General features: G+C 39.2%; 1 protein-coding gene across 1 annotated transcript; it reads left to right on the forward strand.

Annotated features, from left to right (window-relative positions):
* The first annotated feature begins 1734 nt into the window (after positions 1–1734).
* On the forward strand, positions 1735–11350 carry LOC145597693 (auxin transporter-like protein 4). The gene is made up of 9 exons (XM_081653925.1): positions 1735–2199; positions 2296–2524; positions 2625–2810; positions 3227–3339; positions 3516–3699; positions 4315–4412; positions 4749–4956; positions 6974–7231; positions 10644–11350. The coding sequence occupies exons 2-9, from the start codon at positions 2339–2341 to the stop codon at positions 10878–10880; spliced, it is 1470 nt and encodes a 489-aa protein (XP_081510051.1). The 5' UTR covers positions 1735–2199; positions 2296–2338; the 3' UTR covers positions 10881–11350.
* Positions 11351–26373: the final 15023 nt, after the last annotated feature.

The following is a 26373-nucleotide window of genomic DNA, read 5'->3' on the forward strand; positions in this document are numbered from 1 at the left end:
TTTGTTTAAGAGGACACTTGTGATTCCTCTCATATGGCTGATCACAAAAATAACATAACCCCTTAAGCTGCTTTTCTCTTCTCTCAGCTGCTGTCAAGGTAGTATGGGTTCTTTGAGGAGTTTTGCTGGGTTGAAAAGGGACTATAGCACCAGAATTAACAGTACTAGGCTTTGCAGTAGAAGTAGAAGGGAAAGAAGGTTTAGAATTATAAGAGCTATAAGATTTAGGAACAATCTTAGAAGCTTCTAAACTCTCTTCCTGCAGTCTAGCAATCTCAACTGCTGCTGCTAGAGTTTGTGGCTTGAAAGCCTTTACAAAGGGCTTAACAGCAGGTTTAAGACCCCCAATGAAACTAGCAAGGAAATAAGAATCAGGCAACCCATGATTCTGCTGCAACATTAAAGATTTTAACTCCTCAAAATCATCAACATAAGACTCTATCGAACCCAATTGTTGCAACTTATTGAAATTTTCTACTGCATTGTCAGATTTAGAATCTTTAAATCTAGCAGTTAAATCAACAACAAATTCAGTCCAATCAACACTACTTTTTCCAGCCAAATAACTAGCTACCCACACTTCAGCCTTATCAATCATATTCAAGCTAGCAAGGTCTACTTTCTGTTCATCACAAATCTTACACAGCTTAAAGTATTTGTTGCACTTCTTTATCCACATTCTACAATTCGTACCATCAAACCTAGGAAATTCGAGTTTAGGAACATACCCAAGAGTCCTGGTTGGATTGGACCCTCGATCACAAGATTTCGGAGTAGAAATTGGAGTAGATAATGGAACCTTGGTCCCAACTTCATCCAATTTCGCGCTCAAATCCTCCATCATCTTCAGCACACGTTCTTGAAAAATTGAGCTGACCTTCTGCTGCTCACCCAATCGCAATTCAAGATCCTTAACTTGCTACTCAATAGACACCATCCTCTTTACTGAAATTGGTGCCAGGATTACACCAAAGAATATCCAAGGAACAGGAATTGTAGCGAAAAATCGAAGAAAATCGAAAGAAATCAATCTGGGTATTTTCGATTGAACTGGGTATTTTCAAGAATTCGAAATTCTTGAAATGGGTTTGCTCTGATACCAATGTAACAGTACACAAATATGCACTGGAATCTTAAGCTAACTTCACTAAGAATCAAGTGAAATCAATGGAGAAACGCCATTGATGAGCTAAGAAATACAGAGGTTTTATCAGGAAGAAGAGAGAGAAAGCTCTGGTATTTTATTTCACGCAAAAACAATGAATGAGTTTAAAACAATTGTTACAGGCATTTATGCTCTGTAATTAGCCTAGAAGAATCTAAAAATATCTTCTAACTAACTATCCCACTAATTAAAAGTAATAACCAACTTGCTGAGTCAGCAAAGCACTAACTAAGACCTCCTATTACATTCAATGGAGTAAAGAAAGCTCGGAGCTCGCTTAAATGGAGAATTCAGAGGCTCGTTTTATTGGAGGAGAGAGAAAACGCCTGAGGAGAGAGAAAGCGCGCATGAGTTTCAAGAAATGAATTGAGTATGCATGATTCAATATGGGTTGTTAGATTGCCCGCCTCTTCTTTTAGATCCGAAGGTCCAGATTAGTTCCTATTATAGGATTAATTCTCATTATAACATGTCCCTATATATATATATATATATATATATATATATATATATATATATATATATATATATATATATATATATATATATATATAGATTACATTTATTAGTCCATGTTAAGAAGCGTTATACAGCGAGTTGCTGTTAACAGAAAGCATAAAGACCCTTTATATTTTCTCTCGAGATCAATACACTACTGCATTCTCCGAGTACACTGCAAAAACAAACCTCAATCGTAAACACACAAAATTAAATAATCCAAGCGATACTGCTGAAGCGGCAGTGCGATTGATTGTGCTTCTCTTAAGGGGGGCTCCTCCACCCGTATTTGTGCTTAGCTTTCTGCAAAAATTAAACCCCGTTATATTTTTAATTCTTTTTTGTCAAACAATTTGGCCTTTTATTAAAGCTCTCCACTGCAATTTCAGCTGCTGTAATTATTGTCCTATTAATTGTTCATCTTCTATTCTCTTTTTAAACCAGAAGTTGCTTATATAAGGAGTTACAATACAAGATTTGATCTTAATTCTCCTGCATCAAATATTTAGCGTGAGATAGTGACATTTCACAACAAGGTAATGTATAATTCTTATTTTTCTCATTTGACTTATTTCGTTCAGTTAGATCTGTTTGGTTTGATTAATTATAATTCTGATAGTTGTATCATACAGATCTAGCCTAGGCATCAGCCCGCGAAAGACAGGGAAAATAAAAATGTTAACCGAAAAGCAGGGTGAGGAATCAATCGTGTCGAACTTTAACGATAATGAGAGTAACATAGACAATAAGGAAGGTGGTGATGGCAGCAAAGAGGATGGTCAGTCGATGTTTGGCTTAAAGAGTTTCCTCTGGCACGGTGGTTCAGTTTGGGATGCTTGGTTCAGTTGTGCTTCGAATCAAGTAATCCTCAGCTCCATCCTATGATTTTTTTTAAATTCAAGTACCTTACAATAAATTAGAGTTTGCGTTTATTGATTAAACTAATTGTTTGTTTATGCAGGTGGCACAAGTGCTACTTACTCTTCCATACTCGTTTTCGCAATTAGGGATGCTTTCGGGGGTTCTACTTCAGATATTCTACGGCTTCATGGGCAGCTGGACGGCGTACCTCATCAGTGTTCTATATGTTGAGTATCGGAGTCGGAAGGAGAAGGAAGGTGTCAACTTCAAAAACCATGTTATTCAGGTGCGTATGTCTGCATTTTTGCATCATTATTGCTTAATGTTATTCCCTACATTTGATTTTTTTTTTTTTTTTTAATTATTCCCTCCATCCCAAAAAGAACAACCTATTTGGGTTGATTACACGGGTATTAAGGAAGTTAAGTAAAAAGAAGTAAAAGTATATTGGAAAGATAAATTTACATGGGATTTGTAAAAAAATAGAGAGATAATAAAATAACATGAAAAATCAAATTTTTATATGGGGAAGCTAATTTTGCACAAATATTATAGCAAATTGATGGGTGTTTTAATGCAAATGGGTCATTCTTTTTGAGACAAAGTTTTGGCCAAATAGGTCGTTCTTTTTGGAACAGAGGGAGTATATTTTTTTTTCTGTTAAAAAAATTAACTGTGATTAGTTTGTATTTATTTTAACAGTGGTTTGAAGTTCTAGATGGATTATTGGGACCCTATTGGAAAGCTGTGGGTCTAGCCTTCAATGTAATTTTCCTTTGCTTCGGATCTGTAATTCAGCTCATTGCTTGCGCGAGGTTAGATCATATACTCGAATTTTTTTAGTTTTAGTTAAACTTTGGTAGTCATGATCGATCTGAACTTATTTTTTCAATTTTTTTATTAAATTGGAAAGAAACAATGCCTTAAGTGATCATGATTACAAGGAACAAAATTTTAGGCTGATTCTTGTATTTTGGAAACATTGTAACAGTAACATATACTATATCAATGATCATTTGGACAAACGCACATGGACTTACATATTCGGAGCATGCTGTGCTACAACTGTGTTCATCCCCTCTTTCCATAACTACCGCATTTGGTCTTTTCTTGGCCTTGGCATGACTACGTACACGGCTTGGTACATGGCCATTGCATCTCTCGTCCATGGACAGGTACAGTTAAAATTAATTTTCGAGTATGAAAAATTAAACGGTAATGTATTAATTGGTATCGTAAAATTTTCAATTCAATTGAGGCAGATAAATTTTGATTATTTAATAATTTAAAAAATTCATGCTCAATTTTGAAACTAGTATTGATTAAAATAATTAGACAATTAACTACTACTACACTCTTATTTTAAATGCAGTTAGAAATTAGATCATATTAGAATGTTATTTTATTAATTGAAAGTCGTGAAATTGAACAATTGCAATTTTGTAAAATGAATTTAACATTGGAGTAATTTTTATAGTATAATATAATAGTAGTGAAATGTTGCCTGAATAATCGAAAGCATGATTATAGGTGGTCCAAATTCATTAACAACACTCTTTTTTTAGAACAGTAACTACTTTGAGAAGTTGACCAATTATATACTTTAATTCTTTAAACAGTATGAACATGTAATTCAAAGTAAAATAGGCGAAAAAGGCGATATTAAACGGGAAAATATTTTGATTTTTCCAGCCGAAAAAATATAATAAAGGGGGTTTTACTATAGTTAAAGATTTTAAGTTATTATTAAAATATTTATATGTGTTGCGTTTGTGCACTCATGTGTGCAGGTTGAAGGGGTAACACATTCCGGGCCATCGAAGCTAGTGTTGTATTTTACGGGCGCCACTAACATATTGTATACTTTTGGTGGACATGCTGTCACTGTGTAAGACTTCTTTCTTTTATCCGGCTAATTTTTTTACACAAAACTCTACCTTATTTCTTAAAATTATTATTGATCTTTCACACTGTTATTAAATGCTTATACCAAAATTCAAACTTGGTACATTTAAGTACTTGATAAAAAAAATTGTGCAAGATAGGACGGCCCATCTTATACTTGTATGTATAAATCTTGTTCCAAGCATCTGATGTACCAATGATGATTAATTGGCATATAATGACCGTTTGTTTAGTATGAGAATTATTTAAAAGCTTTTAATTAGATTGATGTGAACTGTATTTATTATGTTAATGATTGAATTAATTAAAAATAAAACAGGGAAATAATGCATGCCATGTGGAAACCTCAAAAGTTTAAGTACATTTATCTGCTGGCCACACTCTACGTATTCACTCTAACACTTCCGTCTGCTGCGGCTGTCTACTGGGCCTTTGGTGATGAACTTCTCAACCATTCAAATGCTTTCTCTCTCTTACCTAAATCGGGTTTTCGTGATGCCGCCGTTATACTCATGCTTATCCATCAGGTTAATTTTTTATTTTCTTTATTATACATCTTTGTTTTTATGTTCATTATTACGAGTCCGGTACACCTTTTTTTTTTTTTGACGGGACGGTACACCTATTTTAAAGTACAATATTCTATGTTTTTCTCGTATAATATAGTCCGTGAAAAATTCAAAATCAATTTTAATTATGTAGTGTGCCAAAATTAGTTCATGATGCCGTCAAAAAAAAAAAAAAAAATGAAAATTAGTTCATTGATAACTTATTTGCGCCACTTTCTGTAATTTAAGTTTTACACAAGAGTCAAAAGAAGTTTGTCAAACCCATATAATACTTCATATGTTATAGAAAGATACTAATAATTATTTAAGAAAGTTCAAGTCATATCATGGGACAACTAAAGTTAAATAATTATTAAAAAGTTGTATTTATGGCCTTATGGGTGAAGAGAATAATAATTGTTTAATACTGTAAAGTGTAAACTCATTTGTTCCCCGATTTCAGTTCTTTGTCTGATAATAAAAAAATTCACTTTTTTTATAATAATGTAATAAAGGTTACATGTCATTTCGAAATATCAAATCAATTATCAATTAAAAATAGCAAACCAATTGTTACTTTTGACTATTGATTAAGAATGGGGACAAATGAAAGTAAGTACGAAGTAGTTAATTTGAAGATATGATTTTTATCGATATAATTTACCTAAGTTAAGAGAATGATTCACGACGTAGTACACAACCATTTAAAAAAAAAAAAAATTAAAAAATAAATAAATTAAAAGTGTAATGAAATAGTTAAACATGGTCTGTTCTCATTGACTGAACTCATCTGAACTGAACTGAACTCAGTTGAACTGAACTGAACTGAACTGAATATTTTATAAGAGAAGGAAATTAGGAGCTGAACTGAACTGAACTGAATTTCAACGTAAGAGAACATGCCCTAAACTGTAATAACAAATAAACACTTAAAAAGTATGAATGAGCTGATGAAAATTATTTAAGATTAGATTTAAATAGTTTACTACCTACAAGTTCAATTAGCTTAGTTTAATAATTAAATTAACTCATTGGAAGAAAATGATTTAGAATAAGTTCAAGCTATAATCATGACTAATTAATTAATATTACATTTGTCATTGTTCCATTACAATATATACCTCTGATTTTTTAAATTTTCATATCATGATCAATTATTGCAACATTATATTTTGGTTTCCTTATTAACTGGTCGAATGCTAACTAATGGATTGAGTGGTTCATGCATCCCGACCACTTTCGTAAATTTTCCTTAATTTGTGTAATCGCCAACACATATGTTGTTCTAAATGAAGCAACAAATAGTACTTTATAAAATTAATTCATAACAATTTAGCACTTTTCCTAATTAACAAAAGGTTTTGTACCATCTGTCTTTTTGCCGTTCTTGTTATGGCTTTCCATGGTCAAACTTTAAATTTGTTAACCAAAAATTCTCATTAATACATATAGATTTGTCAAATTTTATTTTTTACACTATCAAATTTAATACGTTTAGTTAATATATATTTGACAACAGCAGTAAGAAAAGGAACCTAGACAAAGGAAAATTAAAATACATCAAAATTACAGAAATAAAAAACATGTGTAAGTTGGCCCGACATTGGTTAGCTATTTGGTGGGGGAGATTGACTTCTGTTCTATCCACCTTAAGGAAGATGCCAAGGTGTTTCCTAGCTTGATGATTTCCTTCAGAGTCCATAGAAGATGGATCTCCGAAGAAGATGGATCTCCGAAGGACTCTTGTTCCTTAAGGCCATGACGAGTAAAGCAGAATCCGTTAAAATTTCATTAAAGATATTGATAGTCAAATGTAAGCCTTAGATACTGTGCAAAGTCAAAAGAAACACAATAAAAAGAAACAGAGAGAGTACATTTGAAACAAATCTTGTTTTAATTATCGATGTTTTTGATGATCTTCATTTTATGTTATTAAACATTGCGCTATGATTTCTATCAATTAACCTAAAGTATCAAATTCTTCAAACTTTTGCAGTTCATCACATTTGGGTTTGCATGTACACCATTATACTTCATATGGGAGAAAGTGATTGGAATGCATGACACAAAGAGTTTATGTTTAAGAGCTCTAGTAAGGCTTCCAGTGGTGATACCAATTTGGTTCTTAGCAATTATATTCCCTTTCTTTGGGCCCATTAATTCTGCTGTGGGTGCCCTCTTGGTTAGTTTTACAGTCTATATCATCCCAGCTCTTGCCCATATGCTCACTTATAAAGACGCCTCCGCCAGAAAGGTATTATTTCATTCTCTTTCCAAATTATAGTTTATGGATTTCCTTTACTTTCGGCCCCGTTCAGTTCATCTTATAAAAATAATATTCAGTAAAAATAATTTCAGTTCAGTAAAAATAAGTTTAGTTTTGTAAAAATAATTTCAATTCTGTAAAATTAATTTTCAGTTCAGTAAAAATAATTTCAGTTTGGTAAAAAATCAATAAATCCAAAGAAGAAATATAATAGAGAATCAGTTTAAATAATTTCAATTCAAAAATTAATATCAGTTCAGTAAAACTAATTTAAGTTTAGTAAAAATAATTTCAGTTCAGTAAAATTAATTTAAGTTCAGCAAAAATAAGGGGAAGTAAACGGAGTCTTCTTGCTATTAATGCAACTAATTATTTCAACCAACAAGAGAATATGCATATAGCTTTATAATAAAAATAATCTTAAGTTTTATCAAATTTTTGAAACTGGTGTGTCATAATAATTATACTTTTACTCAATACTTTTAATTTGCAAAAAAAAAAAAAAAAAAAAAAAAATGTAATATTCAATATTTCTCTATTAAAATCTTCTTAAAAATCTTGTTGTTTGATTATATCAGTTCCCCTTTTTTGATGCATGATTGGTGAATTACCAAAAGTTAATCTATATTGGATTGTCTTTTATGAAGTTATGGTATAATATGAGTGCTTATGTGTCCATCAAAAAAAAAAAGAGTGCTTATGTGGCACACCAAATCCATCTTCACTTTATATATTACTAGGTTAGAACCCATGCGATGCACGGTTTATATAAAACCTATTTTAATTTATACATTTTAAAAATAAATCACTATTGTACATGAATATAAATAAGAACTAGGTTAGTTCCCGTGCTATGCACGGTGATCTACAATTTTAAATAGTTATAGACTACTGATTAATTAATAAGTATTATAATCATAAATTAGTCAATGAATAATAAAAGTATGTGATATATTGATTTTTTAGTTGTAGCTTCTAATACACAACTAAAAATAAATGCAGGCGAAAAAATCTGAGCAATATTTTTTCATGTTGTAAAACATGCCACAAAATTATTTTAAGATTATGATTTTTGATTTATAGTTGTCCAATTCTTTTTAGAAAGATTTGTGAAATCTTTTCATATGAAATATAATAATCACATTGTATTAATATGGAATATACTTATAAGATAATATTATTTTGTAAATAATTTGTTTCTTTTATTAATAGATTTTTTTTTAAAAAATAAAAAAATAACTAACGACACACCAGGAGATGACATGTGTCATTGCTGGTGTGTCTTTTAGTACATAGTTATTGATGATTACGTACATTTTGTAATTTTAATTTTTTTTTTTTTATTTTCATCAAAGTTATAATATAGTGATCAACGTTGTCTAATTCATAGTTTAATGTAGGAGGTCATACATTAGTGTGCTATTCAAAATTGTATAAATTTTCAACGATAAACTGATAGGTATTAGTTGTAATGTAGAAGCTTCTAATATAAATTTCAAAAATGTAAAATATGATAGCAAAAAAAAAAAAAAATGACATTATCATTGCATTTAGGCGGGAAAATTTTTATTGAGAGAGCGACACGTGTTCAATGATGACGTCAACAACTTCTGTTTTAGTAATAGTTAATAAATTATAGATGTATTATGTCTTATATAAGGCATTTTTTTTAATAAAGTCCCCCTTGGTTTTCTAAAATAATTAATCTATTCCTCGACCGATAGTATAATATGATCGTTCTTTCCCAATTTAATGTGTCCCATATATTTTTTTTTTATTTTTTATTTTGTCTTAATTTAATTTGCTCCTTTTGGCAAGGGTTTATTAATCAATAAATATAAATTTTTTTCTACTATTTTATATTTCAATTTCATAGAGAATAACAATTGGACAACATCGCAATTTCATATGGCAAAAGACACACTTTAATCAGCTAGAATGAACAAAGAGAATAACCCCTTAAACCTATCAAATTGTTTTCGGTGAAAGGGATATGTGTAATCTACTACTCCCTCCGTCACCTTCTGATAGTCACTTTTGGTAGAAAATCATGGGAATTAATAAACATAAATATCAAGTAGCAAAAGTGCCTTGAAAAAGCAAATTTACATTGGGTATACAAAAAAGTAGAGGGAGAAAGTAATTAAAGTATATGAAAAGCAAAATTTACATAAGAAAATTAAATTTACACAAATATTTTTGCAAATGGGAGAGAATTTTGGTAAAAAAAATAATATATAAGTACTTTTTTTTTGTTTTTGAAAGGATAATATATAAGTACTTGAAAAAAGTAAATGTGACTAATATTTTAGGTCACAAAAAATGATACTCTGTATAATTGACTATTAAAAGGCGATGAAGGGAGTAGTAAGCAGTGATTGATAAAATCATTAAAGAAGGAGAAGTGGAATGAGCTGGTAAGTGACCCGCTTTAGTTGGGGATTCTTATTCTATTGTTCCCTAACCTCAACAGTAGTTTGATTGGGCATTTAATGACTGTCAATTTTATACAGTTATATTACAAAGTGATAGAATAACATGTGAAAGTCAAAACTCAAAAAAGATACTCATATATGGAGTAGATCCAACGAAAGAAAGAGCTGTCATCTTCATTTAGTAATTATTACTCCATTATCTATATGGTATCTACATGATCAGATTGGTCTCATATCTTCTGTGAGCTGGCATTTTCGACTTTTTCCTATTTACTTAAGTACATATACTTCAAAAAAAAAAAAAAAAAAAAAAAAAGAGTACATATACTAGGGTTATTTTGTTCTTTTACGACTGACCACACTGTGTGGCCAGTCACACACAAGACTAGTTGTCGGAGTAATTACTAGTAAAATAATTTTAGACATAGTTACATGTTGATTGTTTGTAGTAATTTTAAGTTTTTATATTTCTATTTTTAGCTTCATAAACTTTTTCCTAAACGTTACTTAATATAATTATAATCATTTAAAGAATCAGTGTTTTCACGCATGAAATTAGTTAATTTATAGTGATATTTTAAATATATTTAATTTTGTTATTTTTATCACAAAATATTTTAAACTCCGTATGAACTAAACACTATTGACTTTAAAATTAGTAAGCTTTATTATCTTTAAATAGGTCAGAGTTAGTGTCTGTCAAAAAAATATATATATATTTATATATATAAAAGTCAGGGTTAGTGTTATCTTTTATTTGGAATTTTGATAGCACCTATTTAAATAATTTAAGCACCAAAAATCAGCTTTTTGGGTCAAAAGTTTGACCAAGTCAGCCAGTTTTAGTTATCCTTGTCTCTTCCTCCATTTGTTCTTAATTTGTTTATTAAGAAACTAGACAAACTTACATAGAGGGCAAGAAAATAATTATAAAAATAACTTTAAAATTCTTTTTGTTGTTGCAGAATGCTGTAGAGAAGCCTCCATCCTTCTTTCCAAGTTGGGCAGGAATGTACGCAGTGAATATGTTTATAGTTGTTTGGGTATTGATAGTAGGATTTGGTTTCGGAGGATGGGCTAGCATGACCAACTTTGTAAGGCAGATTGACACATTTGGACTCTTTGCTAAGTGTTACCAATGCAATCCTCCACCATTGAATCCTTCCAATACTTCTTCCCTGCCTCTTCCTCCCCATCACTGATCGATTTGATCTCCTTCCTCGAATGCACGCCTCGAGCGAGCTATCTCGTGGTAGACAACAGCAAGGCAGAAAAATTGGGCTAAACCCTTCTGCATTTTGTACCATACATGAGAAAAATTAAAACTGTAGCTATATTTTTGTCTACAATTACAGTAAACAATGCTTTGGTTTTTTTCTTTTTTTATTTTTTTTTTTTACTTTTTTTTTTTACTTTTTAAAATCCTTTTTAGGATTTCTAATTTAATTTACAGGATTAGAGATCAATTATGGAGTGTGTCTGTGTGTTGAAGAATATTTAGTTTGATAATTTATTCAGAGCAACAGAATTAGTGGTAAATGAAGTTTGAAGTGTAAACTATAACTTTTAATATTAGCAAGTGATGTTCTAGGTTTATTTTTAGTTGTATTTGATCAAATGTTATATACTTTTTAAATTTTTATGATTACCAACCATGTTAGTAACGGATCATCCATTATTAAATATCTTCCATGTTCTCATTATTATTTAATTTTCCTTAGTTTGAAAAATGTCTAGTGGAAAACAAAAAGAGAGTCTAAAAGAGTAACATGGTTTGATCTTAGAGTGAGGGGATGAACATGGAGTCTTAAGGACCTTATTTGCCCTTGAAATTTAATTTTAATAATTTCAAAAACATAAGATGGGCGAAGTGTCGAAGTGAAATGCGGCGGGACCCTTGTTAGCCCATATCACATGGGTTGCACGTTGGCCATCCACTCTTCCTACAATCAATTGATCACATATTCACATGCAATTCATAACACCATGTTGTATATATACTTAAGATTTAGGGAAGATTTACGATTCCATCTTCTTATTATGGCTTGTGGAAACTAGTGCATAAACTTCATTCCATTACAACGTTTGTTTTGGGTGTTTTTGTCCCTTGGGAGAGTTACAACTCGAAGACTGGTCTGGAGGGCTTCTGTACCTGCAAAATCAACGAAGACACCGTTTGGGTGGTGCTCCGCCTCCAACGCTCAAGTTAGTAACTTGAAGGAGAGTAAAAAGTGCGGAATTTAAGGTGGGGATCTGCTTGGATTCCAAGCTCAGGAGTTCTCTAATGAGAGAGAAAATAGGGTGTAATAAATGTTTGGTGAATTTCTGAATGTCCCCATTTTGGGGGAATATCTCCCTATTTATAGGGTCCTTGGGAAAGGTGCCCTCCCCTAGGTCATCTGACCTAGGACAGATGGGCTGCGCCGCAATCAATGCATTTGGGAAATTGGGCCTCTGAAAGCCGCCATTCTGAGAATGTATCTGGGGAGGCCACGTGTCAGCTGGGGATAGGTCAGAGGTGACCTGCCAGCCCTTGACACGTGGCAGCCCCTCATTGGTCCACGTAGCTAGGGTAAAAAATCCCCTAATCATTTGCCCCTCACAGGTGCCACGTGGCAGGCCACGTGGTGCCTGTGACACGTGTCGCCCTGTGAGAGGCGAACAGTAAAAACGGCTAGGGTTAACGGTCATTTTTCCGTTTACCCTGCCTATAAATAGGAGTTTAACCCCCCCCCCCTTTCTCCCCTCTCACTTCATTCATCATTTTCATTTTTTAGAGAGAGAAAGAGAAGTTTTTAGAGAGAGGTGCTCTGACTCCGACTGTGTACTTGCCATTTCAAGTTTCCCGCGTGCTCACTCAAGAACACCCGGTCACCGGCTGTAGCTGCTTTCAGATTTTTCAGAGCTTTTTCAAAGTAAGGTAACTATCCGTTTCCTTCCTCCAGTTTTCTTTTACTTGTATACATTCTTTTTTCCGCCTGTATACATTCGTTTTTCAAAACAAAATAAATGGACTCTTCATCCACACACACGGCACGGCCTAGGACGCTCAGCCGGTCTCCTGGTACGGCTGAGTCTAGAACCGGGGGTGCCCTTTCCAGACAATCAGATCTCCTTTGCTCATCCCCAAATCCCTCCCTCTCTGTGTCTGTGCAGGACACAATGGCCAGAGTTAAACAATCGGCTATCAAGCCGAGACACCGGCGCATTAGAAGAGTGCGCGCTGACGAGGTTTCTAGGGAGGAGGGCTATGAGAGTCCGGATGAGCCGGAGGTTTCTGAAAGTGGCGCCTCCTCACAAGAAGTGAGTGAGTCAGGCGGCGAAGAGGCCGCCTCATCCTCCGAGCCAGAGGAAGGAAATGGGTCAGGCGGCGAAGAGGCTGCTGAGAGATTAGGGTCGGAAGCTTCCGGCTCTGCACAAGAGAACTTCGTGGCTAACTATCAAGTGCCGGCGAAGACTGCAGATAAGCCTGACCCCAGAAAAATAAGAATGCTGCCGGCTGACAGGGCCCTACTAAAGAGCAGCTTCAAAGCCTTTAAAGAAAAGCACCCATTTGGGAACGGGTGGTATATGACGGTTCCGCCTGCGGACGCCGTTATGGCCTGGAAGGATGATATCCCAAATGCAGACAACTACTTCGTCTGCTACGAGGCGGTTATCGAAGCCGGCCTCCGATTCCCCCTCTATACTGGGATCAGGAAGATCCTCAAGGGATATGATCTGGGGGTCTGGCAGTTAACTCCGAATTCGTGTGGGAATATACTCGGGTATATTGCCGCCTGCGAATTTCAAGATATAGAGCCTAGTTTTTCGGCCTTTGCTCATATGCACTATTTGAGCAGGGCCCCAGGCGGTCATGGGGCTTGGTATACTCTCACAACCTTGCCCCAATATCAAATAACTTTGGACAAGGTGTCCAAATGGGCTGGATGGAGGGAAAGGTTTTATTTGATTTCCTCTCCATCCCTTGCACACAACCGGACACTGCGCCAGTACTATCAGGAGCCGGCACTCCTAGGCAGGAAATGCGCTCTCCCGAAGCTTTCTACACGAGCCCGCCGTCAGATCATTGATCCTGGTTTCTTTGAAACCACCACGGCGCACATGGACGACGGGACGGAGATAATTGTCCCTAAGAATTGGATCCCTCATCCGGATTTTTTCAAGGATGAGAGGTTCCTATCCGCCTGTGGGCTTAGCATAATGTTTCCCCAGGGTAGATCCCTATACTTGAAAAACTTTGCCTTGCTTTCAATAATAATTTTTCTCTTATGTCTTTCTGTGACTGATATTCCGTCTGACTTTGCAGCCGAAGCTAAAAGGATGGTGGATCCGGCAAAGACTCCGGCTAATCCTGCTGCCAAGCTGCGCAAGGAGCAGCTGATGGCTAAGAAAGCGTCCTTAGAGGCCAAGGATGCAAAGAAAGGCGGGGTAGGACCGCCTGCCCCAATGTTCATTTTAATGAATTTGCTTAAGTATTTTGCCGGCTACTAACGTTTTGTTTTCCTTGCTGCAGGGCACCAACAAAGTTATTCCACGCTCCTTCACCAAACACATAAAAAGGACTGGAGAGGAGCTCAAGACTCCGGCTGCCAAGGTCAGGCGGACCCCTTCCCAGACAACCTACACTGCCAAACCAGATCGTCCTACGACTGGTGGCAAGTCTCCCTCCAAAGTACAAGCTTTGAGCGAAAGCTCAAAGAAGACGGAGGAGAAAATGCCGGATACCTCAGAGGAGGCATCGAAGAGTGGCGTGCCACTCAATGCTGCAGTCGGCACTGCAGCGGCTGGGGAGGGTTCCACTCCACAGCCCAGAACTCAAGGTAAGGCTACCATTGAAATCCCTTACCCACTTGACTTTATGAGGGTCAAGACTAAGGTAGACCCATCCGGTGGCTCAGTGAGCAGCTGGGGACGATGAATGCTGCCTATGCCGCTTCCCTCTCACCAAGTACTTCTTTTGGTGCAGATGCTACCTCCGGGGCACCTGACTTTCCGGGCTTTGCCAAACGGATGGTGAGTACCCTCACCCGGACAGAGAAAGCCTCAGTACCTGATTTACAGGTAGTGGACTTTGACCGGATAATGGGCCAGCTGGCGGAGGTAAACTGTCTTAACTCTTAGGCTTATATTTTCGTTTCATTGTGTTAAGTGCTAACTTTCCCGGCTGGCTTACTCAGGTAATGCTGAGAGTAGACGGGCTCCGAGTGCCCTTCAGGCGGAAGCAAGAAGAGGTAAATGACGCCAAAAGAAGGGCAATCGAAAATCTCAACTCTGCTGAACATGCATATTATATGTCTGAACTTTCAATTAAAGCAGTGGAGTTGAAACAGGAGGAGCTAATTCAGACCCTGACGGCTGCTAACGAGGCTGCGAACAACCGGGCCAACGACCTTGAGCAGAAATTGAAGACTGCTGAATCTAGCCTCAAGGCATTGGAAGGTGCTAATACTGAAAATACCCAACTCCGGGCTGATAACTCCCGGTTGGTGGTGGCGCTGGCCAACCAGAAGACTGAGCATCAGGATGAGCTTGCCAAGGAGATTGCCAAGGAGCAGGCCCGTTTGGTCCAAGAGAATGAGAAAGATACAGAAGCCCGCCTGCGGCTAGCCTGGAAACTCCTCAACCCAGAAGTGGACTTCGAATATTACAAGCTGAGGTACGATTATGCCACGGCTGTGTATGATGTTCAAATTCTGGGAGAGGAAGCACCGCCTCGCTTCAAGGTTTGGGCTGATGAGCAAGGATATGATGTCTCCGAAGAGGAAGAGGAGCAGGCGGGGGAGCAGGCAGAAGGTCAAATCGAAGAGAACCAGCCTGAAGAGGCTGTGAATGCTGAAGCAGACCTTCCCCCGGCGCAGGACCAGCCGGAACTCCAGCAGCCAGAGCAGTAACCAGAACAGCAAACTCCCCAAGAGTAATCAGACTCTTGGATTCAGCGGCAGTATGCCAACCAATCAAACTTTATTTTTAATTTTCTTTTGAATTTCCGGCCTGCGTGCCGAGTAACTGATGTATCCTTTACCGACCAGGGGGTCGGGTAACAATGGTTTCCTTTCCGGATGTATTTCCGGGTAACAATTATTTTGGCCTTTTGAGCCAATTTCTATTTATGAAGTATACCGACTCAGTCGATTTTTCTTATACTTGCAATTTTTCAATTTTTTCAATTTTTCACTTTCGCATATATGCTCAATATCTACTTGTGAATTTGCTTAACTTATAAAAAGCATGCGGCAGGCACATATCCGGCTGTCCTTGCCCCTGGACGGCTGTGTGGTTGGTTTAATCCAAACAAAGAGAGGATTGATTGCCTTGGAAACTTCTCATACTTAAAAGAGTATGGGATGTTTGTAAGGCAATCAATCACAATGGTGATTGCCCCAAACCAAGTACACAGCCGGCCAAATAACAGGCATGCAACCTCTGCCCCAGTCGGTATCAAACCGTCTGAGTATGCTTTATAGCCATTATGCAAAAAGGGGTTTGCCCCAAAAGTACGCAACTTGAGAAAAATTTCTCTAAGCAAAAGACTTTCGAAGTTACTCCGGCTAATACTTATAGACAGCCGGAAGATTCTCAACCAAAAATTACTTAAGAGAAATAATATGAACAGACAGCTATGAGTTGACTGCTTTAGCCACTCAATTGTTGCCGCCTGCATGGGCTTATAGAACAAGCATGGTGGCTGTTCTCTGCGACGATTGCACCCGGAGGGGTGTCGCCGGACGCCTATAGCCATATTGGAATAGACGAATTTTGAGAAAATGGACAACCATCTGGCCCTTGGCCTCAGGTCTAGCTGTTAGACCGGCTGATAGCTGCTAAACGGTTTTGTGCTTAGCTTTAGGATCCGGCTGTTAGCCTCTTGTCACTATGGACTTTTTGATTTCATATACTAAGTATCAAACTTAGTTTTTATCTGGCCATTGGCCTCAAGTTATTCACACGTTAAATTTACTACTGTACTTTTCAACATTAGTATGGGTAAACCCAGACGGAAATAAAAAGACAATAAATGAAACAAAAGCATTTCTCATTAATACTTCTTGTTACAAAAAACTTACAATACTCAGAAGTAGTACTTTTTTAAGTTGTCTACATTCCAAGTTCTAGGCAGGCGTCTACCGTCTGGGGTTTCCAGGCGGTATGTGCCATCCCTAACTTCTTCATAGATCCGGTAGGGGCCTTCCCAATTAGGGGTTAGCTTTCCAAGTTCATTGGCCCTACCGGTTGCCTCCATTTTTCATAACACAAAATCGTCCACTTTCAAAGGACGTTTGTGCACTCTTTTGTTGTAGGCTCGCGTCATTCTCATACGGTATATCTCATGTCGCAGGGCAGCATTGGCAGCATTGCCCCTGCGTTCCGGGAGGGAGTCCAATGCCAACCGCATGGCCTCCCAATTTGCCTCTTCATCATAGAGCAACACTCTGAGCGTAGGCTCATAGTGTTCAATGGGTAGAACGGCTTCAGCCCCGTATACCATGAGAAACGGGGTTTCTCCGGTTGACCCCTTAGCAGCTGTCCGGATGGCCCATAACACATGAATTAACTCTTCAGCCCATAGGCCACCGGCTCTTTCAATTTTCTTTTTGATTCCGTCTGAGATGAGTTTGTTGAATGCCTCAACCTGACCATTTGCTTGGGGACGGCCGACTGAGGCAAAATAACTTGAGATGCCCTGATCTCCTAACCAAGTCTTGAGCTGAGGCGTTTCAAACTGAGGGCCATTATCAAACACCATAGACATAGGTACCCCAAACCGGGTGATAATATTCTTCCATATGAAAGAGATGACATCCTTTGTCTTGATATTCTTAACTGCCTCCGCCTCCACCCATTTGGTGAAATAATCCACAGCCACCAAAATATAGCGCTTTCCGCCTGGAGCAGGCGTATAGGGACCCAATATGTCCATACCCCATTTAGCAAATGGGACTGGGCTGTGGATTGCCGTCAGATCAGTAGCCGGGCGATGTATTAGCTTGCCAAACCTCTGGCATTTATCACATTTCTTCACAAATTCCTTGGCATCTGCCTCAAGGGTAGGCCAAAAATAATGCCGCCTGGCTCTGACGGCTAGGGACTTGCCGCCTATATGGGAGGCGCAAAATCCCGCATGCAACTCTTTGAGTACCTCCTTCCCCTTTTCTGGGGTAACACATTTCAACAAGGGCTTGAGAAAACCAGCCTTGAAGAGTTCTCCGTTTCTCAACTCGAAGTTTGCTGCTCTCTTTTTCATGACGGCTGCTTCCTGAGGTGAATCAGGGAGCGCGCCGTCTTCCAGATGCGCCCGGATGCCATCCATCTAAGTAGAACTTCGATCCAGAATTCCAATGGGCTCTTCATAAATACTTCGTTTTTCAAGAACTTCCCAAAAGACTGACCGAGGCGTATCATGGCAGGCGGATGATGCCAATTTTGATAGTGCATCCGCCGGGTGGTTATCTGATCGGGGCACTTGATTCAATCTGAATTCCTCAAGTGTCCCAGCCTCATCTTTGACAGCCTGAAGATATTTGATCACTGCCGGATGGGTCGCTTCATAAGTGCCCTCATACTGGCTAACAACCAACTGAGAATCAGAGTGGGCGTCAATCTTTGTTGCCCCTGCTGCTTTACACATGCGGATTCCGGCTAGCAGGGCTTCATACTCCGCCTCATTATTCGAGGCTTGAAACTTGAACCGTAGTGCATACTCATATCTATCTCCTTCTGGAGATTCACAAACTATGCCTGCACCACAGCCGTTCTTTGTAGAGCTCCCGTCTACATACACCTTCCAAACCTGATCAACATTATCCGGGAGAACCGGACGAGTCATTTCAACAATGAAGTCGGCAAACGCCTGACCTTTCACTGCTTTCCTTGGTTCGTAGGAGATTTCAAGACTTTGCATTTCAATAGCCCATTTCAACATTCTGCCGGATGACTCCAGAGTGGACATTGGCCGCTTGAGGGGCTGGTCGGTGTAGATTACCACCGGATGTGCCAGGAAGTATGGATTCAACTTTTTGAAGGCCATATATAGAGCAAGACCAAACTTTTCCACCATGGGGTACCGGAGTTCAGCATTTTTTAACACATGGCTAATGAAATATACCGGGAGCTGTGTACCGTCTCGTTCAGCAAGGAGAACGGCACTGAGAGCGTGGTCTGAGACGGCTAGGTACATGTACAACTTCTCTCTTGGCAAAGGACTAACAAGCCTTGGCAAAGAGTGCAAGTGTTCTTTCAACTTTTGGAATGCCGCCTCAGCATCATCCCCCCATTCAAATCTAGTCTTCTTCCTGATTGCTTGGAAGAAGTAAAGGCATTTGTCACCTGACCGGCTGAGGAACCTCCCCAAGGCGGCCAGGCAACCCGGTGAGTCTCTGAACTTCCTTGACAGTGCGGGGTGACTTCATGTCAATTACCGCCTGTATCTTCTCAGGGTTGGCCTCTATCCCCCTTTGATCAATCAGGAATCCGAGAAACTTCCCAGACTCAACACCAAAGACGCATTTCTTAGGATTTAACATAACCTTATGCCGCTTGAGTGTGGTGAAGGTTTCTCGGAGATCAGCAAGATGATCCGCCTGCTGCTTGGATTTGACTATCATGTCATCAATATACGCCTCTACATTCCTCCCAATTTGATTAATGAAGATTGTATTAATCATTCGTTGGAACGTAGCCGGCGCATTCTTCAAGCCAAACGGCATCACAGTATAATAGAATAACCCCTGATCAGTGACGAAGGCCGTCTTTTCTTGATCTTTCTTCCACAGAGGTATCTGATGGAAGCTGGAATAGGCATCCATAAAACTCATCAAGGCATGACCGGCTGTTGAATCGACCAAACTGTCAATTTTTGGAAGTGGATAACTATCCTTTGGGCATGCCTTGTTGAGATCTGTGTAATCTACACACATCCGCCAGGTACCATTCAACTTCTTTACAAGCACAACATTTGCCACTCAGTCGGGGAAATTACAAGGCCGAATGAACCTGGCATCCAACAGCTTTTTTACTTCGGCAGCTGCCGCCTGACTTCTTTCCTCACCGTGGTTTCTCTTCTTTTGCCGGATGGGCTTCATTTTTGGATCCACGGCGAGTTTGTGGACAACGAAATCCGGGCTGATGCCTGGCATCTCTTCCACTTCAAAGGCAAACACGCCTTTGAATTCTTTCAGCAGGAGGTGCAAGTCTGCACCCAGAACAGCATTAGCAACCGTCCCAACCTTAACAGTTCGCTCTGGACGGCTGTCGTCCAGAACAAGATCAATACTTTCACCAGCCGGTTGGGGACGGAGCTCCTCTGACCGTTCACCGGTCAGTGATTGCTATTTCTTTTCTTTCTTCACCACCACCAGCTCTGCAGCTTTTCTCTTTTTTCCGGCTGCTGGTGGAGGTGAGGGAGCATCCTTAACATTGTCAAGGTCTATTGGTTCCTTCCCTTGGCCGTCTGCGGCCACAGTATCCTTGACGGCTGAGAGGTAACACTCCCTGGCCGTCTTCTGATCCCCGTTCAGGGAACCAACAGAACCATCATCCCTCTCATACTTGATGAGCATGAGAGAAGGGATGATTACAGCCTTGGCTTCGTTGAGGGTTGGCCTCCCAAGAATGATGTTGTAGGCGGTCAACTCCTCAACGACCAAGAATCTGACGACTATATGTCGTCCCTGGCCCTTCTCGCCCAGCCGGATGGGTAGGTCAATTCTACCGGCTGGATAGACCATCCCACCCCCAAAACCAACCAAGGGGTGGGTGACCGGATGCATGCTGCTGGAGTTGTATTTCAGCTTCTGCAAGCACCGGAGGTTGATGATGTCTGACGAGCTGCCGGTGTCAATAAGGATGCGCCCAACTAACTGGTTGGCGACCTTGCATTCAATGACAACCGGATCGTCATGCGGGCGGCGGATGCTGCCCCTGTCCTTCTCAGTAATGAGGACATCCGGAAAAGTGGAGCTGGCAGACGCCTGCTCCTCATCATCCTTATCCATCTTTCGAAGATGGCTTTTGGTGCCCCGGATGGTAGGGCCACCACAAGAGAATCCGCCTGCTATGGTGTAGACCGGATCCCGGTCGGTTTCCGAACTACTTGCAGGCTGGGAGGCAGCCTTAGAGGACTGACCCTTGTTCTTCTTTTTTGCCCCGGCTGGGGACTTAGAAATATAGGACTTCAAATGTCCTTTGTCAGCCAGACGGTCCAACGTCCGCTGTAAACTGAAGCAGTCGTTGGTGTCATGGCCAACCTCCTCATGGAATTGACAATATTTGTTCTTGTTCCGGGATTGGACGGAACTCTTCATTGGATTCGGCTTCTCAATGGACAGCCGGTCTTTTACCTCCATGAGGATGGAGTTACAATCCTTGTTAAACTCGTACCGGGGAACGTACGGTTTAAACTCTTTTTTCTTTTTCTGGGACGGCTGCTCAGAATCACTGACCGCCCAGACTTCTTTTCTTTTCTTGCTCTCTTCTTTTTTCTTCGCCGGCTGAGTAGACCGGCTCTCTTTTTGTTTGTCAGACTTCTTGGAGTCTGACTGGTTACCAGGCGTACAGAGGTCAGTTGCTTGTATATAGCTTTCCGCCTCCCTCAGGGCCGCCTGTAACGTAAATGCCCCTTTTCTGACAAGGTCGAACTTAAAAAGCCGACCCGTCTCTCAAACCCTTGAAAAAGTCTGTAAATGCTACCTCGTCAGACAGCCCCTGGATCTGAATTCTGACCAGGTTGAACCGCCTGACATATGAGCGTAGCCCTTCTCTCTCTCCCTGCTTAATGGTGCTCAAGTCTAAACTTGTCTTCTTAGCAGGGATGTTCATTGAGAAGTTGGTGGCAAACAAGAAGGCTAGCTTCTTGAAGCAGTCAATAGATCCGGCTGGCAAGTTGCCAAACCATTGCTGGGCAATGCCCTTCAATGTAGCCGGAAAGCAACGGCACCAGGTGGCATCATCCCAACCTTGTAAACACATTAGGTTGGTGTATGCCATCAGGTGATCTTCAGGGTTGGTGGTGCCATCATAAGCACCAACCAAAATGTTTTTAACCTTGGCCGGCTGAGCCGCCTCGGTTATATTGGCTGCAAAGGCCGACGGCTGTTCGCCTAGCCTCATCAGCCGGAGCTGCCAGTCCAGTGGCTGGGCATTAGTATATGCCGCCTGACCTCCGAATGGGGGTGGCTGCATGAACTGGAGGCCATATTGCCCATACTGCGCCTGGGGTGCGTATGGCATAGACCCTATCATCAGCTGAGGTTCGGTGTTGACGGATTTACCGCCTGTCCGACTCTCATGCAAGGACATAGAGTTCCTTGCAGAAGCTTGCTTGAAGCTGTCTGGAAAGCTTGAGGTAGAAGCTGACTCAGACTGCTGCTGCCTCCTTCGATTGATGACTTCTCTAGCATCAAAGGTAGAGGCTTTTTTGGCCTCCGGCTTGGGTCGCCGGGGCATCAGAATCTTAGACCAGTCAAGTTTTGCGGCTGCCTTCTCCTTTAGGTGAGGAGTTGGCTGCCTGTCCTTGACCGGCTTCTTCTTCTTCCCATCATTGGGAGTCTTTTTAGCCGGCTGACTCTTGGAAGAGCCTGCCTTGTTGTTGATCATTTCTTTGATCTCACCCTTGAAGGAGTTCATGAATTTCATGAGCTCGTTCCGGGTGACTGGAGCTTCTCCTCTGGTCTTCTGGGTTTCCCCGTCTGACCTCCCAGTGGGCCGGCTGCTAGGGCCCGCCTGATCCAGATTTCGTTCCAGCTGATCTCTGGAACGGATGGATTTAGAGATGAGAGAACCATCCCTAGAGATGTAAGTCTCAACATCATTGTCTTCTTCTTCATCCTCCTCCTCAGTGAATACCTCTGGCTGAGGCTGAGGTGGAGGCTGGGGGATTTCAAATCCTACCGGCTGAATAACTGGTTGCAAGTCTTCCGGGTTACCCGACTGAGTACCCGGACGTAGAGAGGTAGAATTGTGAATCGGTACAGAATTTTGAACCATCTTGAGGTACTCTCCCCACAGACGGCGCCAAATGTTTTGGGTGTTTTTGTCCCTTGGGAGAGTTACAACTCGAAGACTGGTTCAGAGGGCTTCTGTACCTGCAAAATCAACGAAGACATCGTTTGGGTGGTGCTCCGCCTCCAACGCTCAAGTTAGTAATTTGAAGGAGAGTAAAAAGTGCGGAATTTAAGGTGGGGATCTGCTTGGATTCCAAGCTCAGGAGTTCTCTGATGAGAGAGAAAATAGGGTGTAATAAATGTTTGGTGAATTTCTGAATGTCCCCATTTTGGGGGAATATCTCCCTATTAATAGGGTCCTTGGGAAAGGTGCCCTCCCCTAGGTCATCTGACCTAGGACAGATGGGCTGCGCCGCAATCAATGCATTTGGGAAATTGGGCCTCTGAAAGCCGCCATTCTGAGAATGTATCTAGGGAGGCCACGTGTCAGCTGGGGATAGGTCAGAGGTGACCTGCCAGCCCTTGACACGTGGCAGCCCCTCATTGGTCCACGTAGCTAGGGTAAAAAATCCCCTAATCAACGTTCAAGTTTTATGTTGTCTATAAAATATACTTCGTAGGAATTAGCTAATAAATAACTTTTTTCATTACGTTGAATATAAAAATACATAAAGTGTAATGTTGGTGGTGCTTACCAATATTTTTAGCATGTTTTCTTTTGACAATAACAAAAGAACAACAAACTAAGTATAATTAGACAGTGTAAAACGACATCTTCTAGCCATGTCTTTTGCCCGTTGTACTAGTTCTCTTGAAACCTTAAAAATCGCACATCTGAGAAAGGTGGCCCTGATGTCACTCCTAGGGGTAGTGTTTAGGTTATTTTCGTGCTTGTTTTCTTTTATTTTCCCCTTTTCCTCTCATGTTTTCTAATTTCTATTTAATAAAGTTTCTATTTTATTTGTTAATTTTGGAGTGTTTTAGTTTAATCTCTTTATTTTATTAGTTTTAGGGCATGTTCATATTTACTGAACTGGGCTGAACTGAACTGAACTGATTGGAGCTGAACTGAACTGAACTGATTGGAACTGAACTGAATTGAGCTGAAATGAATATTTTATGTGAGAGGGAAATTAAGAGCTGAACTGAACTGAACTGATTGGAACTGAACTGAACTGATTGGAGCTGAACTGAACTGAACTGAAATTAAGTAAATATGAACAGGCCCTTAGTTTATTTTCATATTTTTCTTACTTAATTTTATTTCTTAATCCTCTCTCGATTCTCGTAGGTGGCTATCCGATGCTCAAGTTTTGTGTTTCAAAGTGAAATTGGTTAGCATTGGAGCTTTGGGTCTCAAATCAATTCTTGGTGCCCCTTAACCTTCACCCTATCTATCCCTTATCATGCACCACACTGCAGCCAACCAATCCACTCCCCTGCTCCAATTCACACCCACACTCTAGCCACCAATTTGCAGCAACCTTCTCATCACCATCAACCTCTTTCCACCTTAATTACCACCAAATAAAACCAAAAGAACCAGCCCAAACCGCAGCATATCCGCATCAATTGGTCCACCAATCGACCTTCGCACCTCTCAATTGCAACAGTTCTGCTCACAACAAACCACCAATTCGAACAAGTAACGGCCAAAATCAGAGCAAAGGGCAAATCAATCGAGTTGGGGCAAACTATTGAGAAGTTCGGTCCAAGTAAAAGTGCAAAAACAGTCAGAAAGATTCGATGTTTTCTCATTTGGAGAGGTGTGGTCGAACACACCCATGGTTCAACCGAACCAACCCCGTAGTTTGGTCGAACCTACCCTCGGTTCGATCGATCCATTTCACGAGACTCGCACATGATATTTAATGAGATCCAACGGTTGATATTGAAGGTCGAAGTGAGGATAGCCATTGATGGAGTTGATGAATGGTGATGAATGTCCAGAGCAGCGAAATAAGAAGAAAGGGAATGAATTTGGGGGGTCTGATGTTTTGGTTTTGTGGGATTTAAGTGGGTTTTGTTTCCTTTTTATTTCTTTATTTTTCTATTTCTCTTTTATTTTATTAAGCTTAGTATAAATACCCATCTTTTAGGGGTAATTAGTTTTATCAATAATCAACTATTTTCTCCGTTTTTTTTTTTTTAAATGCAACACACACTTTTTCACAGTATTTAAGAATTGTGGGTTTCTCATGATATAATACACTTTAAAATGGGATAAGTGATTGTTAAGAGTGTAATTTAGTGGGCCATGTGCTTTAAATAAGGAAAATAGTATAATTTTTCCCTAAAGTAACTTTCCTTTTATAGTGTGTTGCAAGTATTGTGGCATTTCCTTTTTAGGAAAGTGTTGCAAGTAAAAGAAAACGGAGGAAGTATTATTCTATTTCTTAATTAGTTTTAGGAGAGCTTCTCTCTCTAGGTTTAGATTAGGGTTAGAGTAATTTAGAGAGAAAAAAGTGAAGGTTTCTCCATTATTGATCTTGGATTTTGAAGAAGAAGCTTAATCAACCTCTTTGTAGACCTTCAACTTCAATCAATGAGCATCTCTTTACTCTTTTCTCTTTATCTTGCTATTTGATTTTGTTTTAGTTGTTAGAATTGCTTGTTAATCATGATGATACTTGGTTATTTGTTGATCAATCTTGTTATTAGCATTTTTTGAAAGGATAATCTTGTTATTAGCATGATTAGTGAGTAATTTCCCCATTAAGGGGATGGTTGTGGTATAGTTGGATCTTGAGCATGTTTAGGGTTTGGAGTTGATTTATTTGTGATAGAATTCTTTATATGCTTGATTGTTCTTTGATCTTCTTGCAAAGTGCACGTTGTTAGTTGATTAAAGGTGAATCTTTGCTGCATGAAACGGAAGTTGACTTAGCTAAGTTCATTTGTAACGATTGTTACTTGATTGCATCTCCTAGTATATGGTTCTAATGTGGAAGCATAGAGGCTATGTTAAGGGAAGCCAATTAACCTCGAAAGGTGGCTAGATTGGACCTTACTTCGATATTTGAGCATGTTTAGTTCATAATTAATTCCACTTCTATGCCTTTGTTTATGCTTGAGTGATTGTTATTCCTATACCATTTCCTTTAGTGTTTTACTTCTAGCTTTAGTGTGTTTAGACTTAATTTACTTCCCTTATTCCGGACTTAGTTGTTGATAGCATTTGGTAGTGTTTTGACAGGCTAAAGTCGTATCACCTAATCAAAAGTAATTCCTAAAATCACTAACTAATAATAGATAGAGAAGTAGGGTTGAATCCACAGGGATGCGAGTCTTTCAATTCCTAATTAATTAATATAATCTAGATTATCAAGTAACCAGATTAGTTGTTGTTGTAAAAGGAATTAAACTAAGGAGAATAAAAGTAAGGAGAAATCAATTAATAAAAGCCTAGGGCATAGGTTCACCAATAAATAATATTCCAGGGCAAAACACAATAATTAACCATCAATGCATCAATTAATCAGATCATAAAGGGCTTTCGTTATGTATTACAATCATAGAATTAATCTACCGACATTAAATCGCATCTCTCGAATCTTGACTTAACCATTTATAAATTAACCTACCTATTGAAACTAAGCCTATACATCAATTCTCATCTCTCGAATCTCGAATCAATATTGTTTAACACATACAAATTAAATTTGACCAAGTCTAATTGCATAGATTTAATCAATCAATAGGAATTAATCAAGCATTGACAATCAACAATAATAAATTACCCCTTCATATTATT

The sequence above is a fragment of the Chenopodium album genome, chromosome 20 (genome assembly GCF_948465745.1).
Source record: "Chenopodium album chromosome 20, dcCheAlbu1.1, whole genome shotgun sequence".
NCBI lineage: Eukaryota > Viridiplantae > Streptophyta > Magnoliopsida > Caryophyllales > Amaranthaceae > Chenopodium > Chenopodium album.